At 43.1% G+C, this 9,867-nt stretch overlaps 1 protein-coding gene across 1 annotated transcript; it reads left to right on the top strand.

Moving 5' to 3' along the window:
* Nucleotides 1-255: 255 nt before the first annotated feature.
* Nucleotides 256-8,005, top strand: NMUR2 (neuromedin U receptor 2; the record flags this gene model as incomplete). The annotated part of the gene is made up of 4 exons (XM_082771927.1): nt 256-975; nt 5,684-5,768; nt 6,679-6,804; nt 7,746-8,005. The coding sequence occupies 4 exons, from the start codon at nt 256-258 to the stop codon at nt 8,003-8,005; spliced, it is 1,191 nt and encodes a 396-aa protein (XP_082628053.1).
* Nucleotides 8,006-9,867: the final 1,862 nt, after the last annotated feature.

Genomic DNA, 9,867 nt, shown 5'->3' on the forward strand with positions numbered 1-9,867 from the left:
CCAATGAATATGTGTGAAAGGAGGGGCTTTCTGGCTTAGGGACTCCTCGCAGGGGAACAGCTGTTCCGACAGCAAACACTCCACCGAAGCCAGGCAAGCACACTCCTCACATCTCTCAGTGGCTTTGTGCATCTAGGTTTGGCAAGACAACCCCTCTCCCTCCCTCTCTGCAAAAAAAAAAAAGTGAGTGAACTAGCACAGAGAAACTTAAAGAAGACTGGCTTGCAGTGGTGGAGCATTTTGGGAGGTCCCATGATGGCCTGGACCAGCAATACCTCCTGGTTTAACCACCTGGCTCTGCATGAAGAACGCTTCAGGAGGTACCTGAACAGCACCGAGGATTACTTAGCCTTCCTATGTGGGCCCAAAAGGAGCCATCTCTTCTTGCCCATGGCTTTGGTGTACAGCTTCATCTTCATTGTTGGGGTGATAGGTAACTTCCTAGTTTGCCTGGTGATCCTTAAGCACCGGAACATGAAGACCCCGACCAATTACTACCTCTTCAGCCTTGCTGTCTCAGACCTGCTTGTGCTGCTTTTCGGGATGCCCCTGGAAGTCTACGAGATGTGGAGCAACTACCCCTTCTTGTTTGGGCCCATCGGCTGCTATTTCAAGACAGCACTCTTTGAGACAGTGTGCTTCGCCTCCATCCTCAGCGTGACCACGGTCAGCGTGGAGAGATACTTTGCCATCCTCCATCCCTTCCGCGCCAAGCTGGAGAGCACCCGCAAGCGTGCCCTGAGGACCATCGTGGTGCTCTGGGTCCTCTCTGTCCTCTTCGCCCTCCCCAACACGGGCACCCATGGCATCATGCTGCAGTATTTCCCCAACGGCACCCTGGTCCCTGGCTCTGCTACCTGCACTGTAGTCATGCCCATGTGGATCTACAACTGCATCGTCCAGATCACATCCTTCCTCTTCTATGTGCTGCCCATGGGGGTCATAAGTGTGCTGTACTATCTGATGGGGCTAAGAGTAAGTCCTGCTCTGACTGTGCTCAGTGTTTCTTTAGCTCTTGCTTCTGTGTTTCTGTGTCTTTTATTTCCCCTTTTTTCTTGTCCATCTGGTTTACTCAAAAAGCAAAAGTATTTAAAACCCCTGAAAATAGTGGATCTAACCCCTTCTTTGCTGTTATCCTATTCTTAAATGAATGTAGCTGTGGCTTGCAATAATTTACCCTCATCTTTTTGTAAAAAATTACTATCAATGCTGCTTGCATTTGAATGTTACTTAAATATCCTACTCTGTAGATTGATTCCAGACTCTCAGAGATTTACACCTTTGTGGTAGAGACTAGAAATTGACCAAAAGGAAAATGTGAAAAGAATGAAAAGGAGTAGGCCGGTGATTGAATCGTATGTTTTCTGTTTTCCCTCTCCTTGTGACTATGGAGTTTCTATTACACTGCTTTATTTTTCTTCTTCCCTGAAGAGGGTGATAATATTCACTTGTTAAGACTCACAAAGCTGTCATGAACTGAAATGCTACCTTATTGCTGCAGCTAGCAATTTCAGCAGTCTTTTCTTTATATAACTATGGCACAGTTTCACCAGTGATTGATGCTACCTTAGAGTTCACATTTGTGCTCTCTTCAGAAAGTGGGACTAGTTTTATCAAGTATTATTATTTAAATACAGGGATAAAACAATCAGTATCACAGTATTATTAACCTACATACCTATGTAGTCCAGCAATGCACTGCTAATCATAGCGAGTCCATGTGTTTTTTTTTTTCTTTCTCTTACATTACCTGCATTTTGAAAATATAAAACCTATCTCACTGCATTGAATACAATTTAGAGTTTTAAAAGCTGTGTGTGATCATAGAGCAAGAAAGGGATGCAATATGCATGTGGAGACAGATTAACTTACCAAGTAACATGCAAGAAATTCAACCAGTTCTGTGCAAGTTCATATATCATTTTGTTGTGCTGGCTGATATTTATGGTTATCTGAAACTGTAGAAAAGCAATCTTTCCCTACTTGGGAAAAAACACAAGGATTAACAGCCAGAAGTCTATAGCACACAGATCTTTGAAGCAAAGAATGGGTTAAATTATTGCAATATCACAGTTCAGAAGCTATTGCAGGTTTTTTGCATAGTTTCATTGTTTCTTTGATGAAAATTTTGCAAAATAAGACCTCTGTGTGTGTGTGTGTGTGTGTGGAAACTAGTAGCTGTTAAAAAAGAAAGAAAAAAAAAAAGAAAAAAAAAAAAAAAAGATAAATCCCCAAGCTAATAAAAAGAAGTATGAAAAGTGCCATAACTTCTATTTGTGGCACCAAAAATTCTTAATCCCCACCCCAGAAGAGAAGGTGGGTGCCAAACAAGGCCTGCTACCTGGGAATTTCTGTATATTCACAGAGTTGTTTAAGCTGTCTTTCCTGAGGGCTGCAATGCTCATTGTTTATACCTCTGCTTTTCTGTATATCCGAATGCTACTTCCAAATTTAAAGTGCACATCCCTGATATACCTGCATTGCGTTCCAAGTTGTGCTAGGCAAAATCTTTTTTTTTTCTTTTTTTCTTTTTTTCCCCAACAGAAATGATAGCAGAATAGTGTGTGTATATAATTTTCAAGAGAAGACACTTTTTATCTACTCACAGGTGATGAAATCTCTGAAGCTTCAGCAACACTCCAGAATCTCCTGAGTGTCTTGTATTGCTCTTAAACTGTAGTGCAAAAGCTCAGAGTTGATCCAAAGGTTGTACAACAGCTCCAACTTGGCAAACCAAGTCATGACCTTTACCAGCCTTTGTAGAAAAGGAATTTTCTTGCCAAAGTTTCTTCTTCAAGCTTTGCCAGTACTCAGGAGTGAGCGCCTCAGGATATAATGCAGAAGGAGGCATGCATGACATGTTAAGGAGCTATGAGAGGGTAGCAAACGTGTCATATGCCAGCTCTTCATTTTCAGTGAGAACGTGGGGAAGTGGCTGCTTCATGGAGAAGCTAATCCCAGTGGTGCTGATACAGGAGATAGGCTTGCATTGCCTGAGCAGCAGCCTGTGTTGCAGCAGGATTTGGGGCAGCGGCCTGGACCTTTTCCTTCAAGCTGACTTCTAAAAGGAGACAGGAATGGGGGCCTGTATCCAGCTGTCTAATAGTCAGATCAGAGTTATCTAGGATTTTTGACAGTCACTGACAAGTGTGGAGAGCCCACAGACCTATTTATCCCACCTACCCAAATTGTCTATGAAGGAGATCTAGATAACCAGATGTGACCAGACTGACCTCACCTAGGCAAAGTTCTTCTGAGTCCAGCACATCACTTGCCCTGGGTAACACATTGGGCACATGAAAAATTTTATGTTAACTGTCTTTGAATTCAGAATACTTATTCTATAGTGTGGAATTAATCTTGATTTTCTCATCAGAATCTATTTTGCCTCTCTCTCTCATGCCCCCATAAAATACTCAGTTGTTAACTCCAGTATCAGTTGTGGGCAGTGGCTGCCTTTGGCAAATTTGTGCAGAGCCCAGCACAGATGTGGAGGGGTCTGTCCCCTGTCCATGGAGGTCATCCTGCACACCTTGTGCCCACTGACACATTTTCCTGTGCAACTGGGGAGAGCTCACAGTGCGGCAATGGCAGCTCAGCAGATAGTTGGCATCAGCCAAATCACTCGGGATTTGCATGCCTTAGCACAAGCCACGTGGCTTTTAAACACCAAATTTTCCATCAGATGGAGCAAACATTTGATCACTGTTTGTGTCAGGTCATGTAACTTAAGGAGAAAGTTTGTCCTGCTTCTGCTGAGTTGCCTCACTGTGTTTGCCTGGGGATAGGTGAGGCCCTAATTTCACTCTGCCTTGTGATTTCTAGCATGAAATGCTGTAGCTAATTACGATGTGGGGGAAAAAACTAATTTTCAGCTTGTTGCTTCAGACACTTTTAATTCTCTTGCAGAGAAGGGGCAGCATTCATCTCCAGGCGATCCTATCTACTCTCACACATCTGCGGTGATGTAAAACCATTATCCTGGCAGGACTTCTTCTGTCATACCCTTGGCATGGACTGAAGCCACAATCCATGTCATAAACTCATTTCTTCTTCTTCTTTTCTCTTTGCCATAACTCATTATTTTCTCAAATTGCAATTGCTGAGTTATTTTTACTAGATACGCCCCCATGTATTATCGCTTAAGGCTAAAGAGGAACCTTAAAACATCATCAAATGACAGGAGAAAGGTACAAAATAAAGATACGTGTGTCTCTGTTTTATTACAGCATCAGAGAGCTGTATTCTATGAGCCTTTGGAATATTCCTGGAATAAATTACTGTTGGGACTGAAAACCACTGAAAGGAAGCTAAGGATTTTAATCAATCTGAGCAGGCATTTATCACTAGACGTGTTACAAATCAGCTTATTTTATTCCTTAAGCAACAGTGGCTATGACTTAAAGTCTCAAAAGGTTATAATATAAAATAACAGGAAGCTGAATGGCACTATAACTGAATATAATTCAATTCATATATGTTTCTTCTTTATTGGTTTTCTGAATAAACAGCATTGAAAGAAAGTCTCTTTGATCAAGATTACAACAACTTAATAAAACAAAAATAAGCACATTTAATCAAAAAACAGGAAAATCGCTGTACAAAATATGAAAGAAAGTAGCACAACTAGCATATTTTCATAAGAGTTTTTACAAGTCCAGATTGGTTTTTATCTTTTCCCTTATTCCTGATATTCTTTTCCATGTAATTTAAAGATTTTTTTCCAATTTCTCCCTGTTGAAAAAAGTATTACTCTGAAGTTGTTGGATAATCAGCAGTTCTCACTTCAAGAAGCTAGATGCAATTATGCAGTTTCTATAGATGACTCCTTTTATAATCAAAGAAAAAAGTGTTTTTGTCCTGATTATCTTGGCACAGTCTTTTCATCACCAAAGCATCAGTGCTCTCACCTTAAGCATACTGGGGAAGCATTTATTATTTTTCAGAAGTCCAGGGAAAAATGATAAAATATAAAATAAAATAAAATAAAATAAAACAAAATAAAATAAAATAAAATAAAATAAAATAAAATAAAATAAAATAAAATAAAATAAAATAAAATAAAATAAAATAAAATAAAATGGTAGTTGGGCAGAGTGTGTTTGAATCTGCATACGTCATGTGTATTGTTTGTTTGCAATAGAGCATATATGGGTTTTGTTCATCAGATGGACTGAATATCAATTAGTCCAAACACTCAGGGCATGAAACAAACTCCCTTGAACTCTACACAATTTTTTTCCAGTGATTACAGCTGTGTTTCACTAAGGCCTCTCTGGGGTATTTTTTGGATCATTGGTTTGTGCTTAATTGTGGGGAACCCTTTCAGAAAAATAAACAAACAACCAATATTTTGCTAGAAGACAAAATAATGTTGAAATTGAACACAAACTGTGAACCAAATATTGACTCATTGAGAAAGGATGAGCGAGGAATGGAAATCTAAATTTGCTGTTAGTATGCAGTCTCAGATACATAAGTCTGCTGATTGTTATGAATCTAAGGCTTCAATGCTCAGTATAGACTAAAACTGAATTTTAAATGAAGATTTCTTTCACTGAGTCCTGAGTTGCCTCAAATTTTGCCTTCTTAAACTCAAACTACAGCTATATCAAAAGCAACATGTGTGGTGGCGTTATCATCTCCTATCTAAGCTCTTCTTCTGCTTCCCTCCTTTTGCCAGTTGAAAGGAGACAAATCTTTGGAAGTGGAGGAAATGTCTGTGAATGTTCAGAGACCATCCAGAAAATCAGTCACCAAGATGCTGTGTAAGTAGTGGTGCCTTCTGTGTTCTGTTTACCATGGCCAAGAGTGTGCATGTAACTCTCATATAGATGAGGAACATATATATAAAAATATTTTTGGAGTTAATTCCTAAACTAACACTTTAGTGAAATACTCAGTGACCAGGTCCAAGCAGCGGATCCAGGAGTTAGGAGTAGCTGTGCAGGCTGACAATCAAAAGACTCAAAGGCAAATGACCATACCACTACAGGTTTTATCCCTCATTCCAAAACTGGCTCTTGCAGCTGTCTTTCTCGGGGTGAAAATGACGTTTCTTGTGCTGCCCTGGCTCCCAGGAGCTACATTTTGTGTGCTTGTAATGCATCACAACACAGGCCCTGCTCATGAAAATGAAGGTCCTGTCAAGCCACGTTCATCACCTGCTACTGACTTCACCACTAAAACCTTCCCAAGAAAAAGTAGGACCCAGGCAAACTCGCATGTTATGCAGCACTCTGGAGAGCTGGTGCTGCAGCTACCCTGAAAGCACTCGCAATACTTCATAATTTAGGGCTGTTTTTAAGACGAAGTAAACCTTGTTACTGAGATGATGTTTATGCTGGAAATGTAAATCACCTTCAATATTTCATCCAACAGAATTATTCTTTAGGCAGCTTAAATCCCCTTCTGAACTGGGAACCTGTAGTCTGAAATCAGCCTGATTTTCTCTGCCCCATGACCATGACCACACATGTTCGCAGGCACCATCTGGGATAGGTTTGCAAGAGTCCTTACTGTAGTCAGCAGAGGCCTTGCTGTGCACGGAAGCAAACTTTTTTTCTTTCAAGCTGAGTGTTTCCTCCAGCTTTCTGAACTGGCTCTGCTCTGTGCTGGCCAGTGAACCCTGTCCTCGTATAACCAGCTAGTTTTTTTTCTCCCCTTTCTCTGTGCTAGTTGTCCTCGTGATGGTTTTTGCTGTCTGCTGGGCTCCGTTCCATATTGATCGCCTCTTCTTCAGCTTTGTTGTGGAATGGACTGAGCCTCTGGCTAATATATTCAACTTAATTCACGTGGTGTCAGGTAAAAGCTTTCTTCTTCCTCTTGCACAGGGGCTGCCAAAATGTATTTGTGGGTGTTTTATCTGATGGAGTCATTTATTTGTTGGTGACATGAGGCATGCATAAAAGGTTTCTTGAGTTTGGTAGCAAGTGATGATAACTGTGCCTCAGACTAGATGCAAATTTCTGCAACTTTCAAGATGTTGTCCAGTACAGCTGTGTGAATATTCATTAAGGAAAAAAATTAAAAGAAAAGATATTATGTATCATTACCAGCTGTTTTTATTTCTTGGAAGTGCTCAGAAATGAATGCTGCTGTCATTCAGCTGCTTCTAATGAATACACAAGCAGCAGGCACCATCCTCCAGAGGGGCTCTCAAGCTAACAGGAGACCTTACTGAATGGTAAGACAACAGACTTACCTGCTGCCTGGAGCTGGGTGATATAACCAAGCATTTATGGCCCAGCCAACCATAAAATGAGGGCTTTTTCAAGGAGGAATCTTATTTTCAGTATGTCACAGGAAAACACTGAATATGGCCATTCTGCAGCTCAGACAGATCCAATCTCGTGCAATTGTCCTGGGGTGCTGCAGGGAATTAGCTCCCCTCATCTGGAAGTTATCTTCTGGCAGCTCTGACAGGGCACCAGCCGTGCAAATCCCGCTGGGGGTTGAGGGCTGGAGGCAGGTTGGTGCAGCTCAAAGGAGGTGGATCATGAACAGCTGGAGACAGAGGGCTGCAGCTCATGCTGCCTGCTGCTCTCCCCTCCCCTTAAGCTGCGGGGCGTGAGCTGCCCTTGTCAAGATGTGCCTCTGCCTCTGCCTCCGCCTGGGTTCTGGCTGTCCAGATGCGCTGCCACCCAGCCCTGGTGGAGCAGCACTGGCAATGATGAGATTTTCCTCTTCTGGCTTTGTTCCACCCACAAATGAGGTCTCTCTCTCTTTTCCCCTTCTTTTCCCAGGTGTTTTCTTCTACCTGAGCTCTGCCGTGAACCCCATCATCTACAACCTGCTGTCTCAGCGCTTCAGGCTGGCTTTTCTCAGCGTCATCTCTCCTCGCTGCAGGCACTGGGCCCCAAAGCACCCCACCAGCCAGATTCCTGCCCAGCAGAGCATCTTTGTGGTTGAGGACCACAACCTTGCAGACTCTGCTGAAGACACAAGCGTCCCTGGCACCCACAGGACGTCTGTCAGCAGTTCTCAACTCTCCACTGGTCTGTGACTTGTCATGCTGTGATCCACATGAGAGGGAAACTGAAGAAAACGACTTTGAGAAATAACAAGAGACAGTCCTAAAAGACCAATTTCAGAAAGAAGAGCTCACAGACTGTGTCTCAAAGAATGAATGAGTGAATAAATGCATGAGGAGACTGTAATTAGTAGGTTATTGAGAGGCATTGTATTACCCTCAAGCTAATGGGAGGGCTGGAAATCTCAGTTCACTGTCTGCAAGCTCTGTCAGCAAAGACCTACTGTACAGAAGCAGCACCCACTCTAAATGCTGCCAGCACAGGAGAGAGACACAACTTATCCAAATCGTACCAAATGGCCTTTTTGTGCACCAGCCTAAACGTCAGTTTTTACTCAGCTTGAACTGGGGCAATTTTCTGGACAAGCCTTGTCTGCCCACTTCTGGCTTTAGGGAAGCCACTCCCGTTTCTGTCTCCAGTGATCTTGAGATGTGTCTGTTACAAACCTCTTGTGGCAATATGATCAAGTAGACATTAACGAGCCCTGAGCTGAGCTGGTACACCTCAGACACCAGCACCAGCACTCGCTATTTCTAGGCCAGAAGAATGAGGAACCAAAGGTTACACAAAGCAAACTTTTGCTTTCCGAGCTAGGTAAAGGTTGGAGTGGAGGGTGGTGAGTGAAGCCTTGCATCACTTTGTCAAAAAACTGCCCTCTAGTGGGTTATTTTTTAGAAGTCTCGAAGTCACTGCTGTACCTCCTTGCACTATGGCTGACTACATTTACTCAGTGCTGAACTGACACGTGCAAGCCATGAATCTGTCTACATTACCTGGGAAATAACCATTACTGGAGGCTAAGGATATTCCCTTGTCCAAAATGAAGCTAGCGGAGGATAACTGCCCAGGGAACCTCAAAGGTCTGCAGCCTCTGCAGGTTTATCCTGCACATCAGATGATTTTATTTCTGTCTGTCTCCCTGAGCTGAGTCTAACCATGTACTGGTAGGTTCCTGTATGCCCCCACCCTGCAGTTTGCAGCAGTTTCTTCTGTTTCTGGCTGATAAGACTCCAGGGTGAGGTAAGACTTGGAGGTCTCTTATCTGGAGTCCCCTTTTCCTGCAGCTCAAGGGGAATTCCAGCCCCTGTCTTCTGCCAGACCCATTTTACCAACTGCATTCTTGAGAAACAGCCAAGGAGAAGGTAACAGGTACACACAGGGCCCTGGAGAGCAAAGACAACTCCTGCTTCCTGAAGACACAGCTGAAACGTTTTGCCACCCCCAAGTGGACACTCTAGTGATATCAGTGGCATTTACACCTGTAACCAGTCTTGCATTATCATTTTTCTCTCTACTACCCCATAAGGTAAATTTTCCCACAGACTTACCATGCCAGCCATGCCTGGCTGCCTGCGTGCTGCTGAGGCCCTGGCTCTCAGTTTGCTCAGGGTGCAGTGCTCCCAGTGAGGGGCTGGGACCACCGGGGCAGAGGCTGTGTGGGATTTCCCCCCTCACCCTGTACATCAGCCCTGTAATTCCCTAACTGACCCCACAGGGTTCTGCTCCCAGCCCAGCTGTGTGCCACAGAAAGCTCATTTTCTCCTCTGCTGTCCTAGACACCCAAACCAGAGAAGAGAGAGTCTAGTTTGACATGCACACCCACCTTATGATAAAGACATTCCTCTGCAAGGTTCTGTGGCTCTTTGAATACATCTTATTCATTTAGGACCAGAGTGTGACCTGTATTGGGGCACAGATCTGTCCGTGAGTGCTGCCACCCTCTGCAATTCTATGTTAAATGTATCTCTGACTTGCAGGTGGCCAGTAACTCACCTTCAGTTTTGAACAAACTAGCATAAAAAAAAACTTCTTTTTGTCCTACAAGCAGTTTTTA

The sequence above is a fragment of the Aythya marila genome (genome assembly GCF_965140915.1).
Source record: "Aythya marila genome assembly, chromosome: 14".
Classification (NCBI taxonomy): Eukaryota; Metazoa; Chordata; class Aves; order Anseriformes; family Anatidae; genus Aythya; species Aythya marila.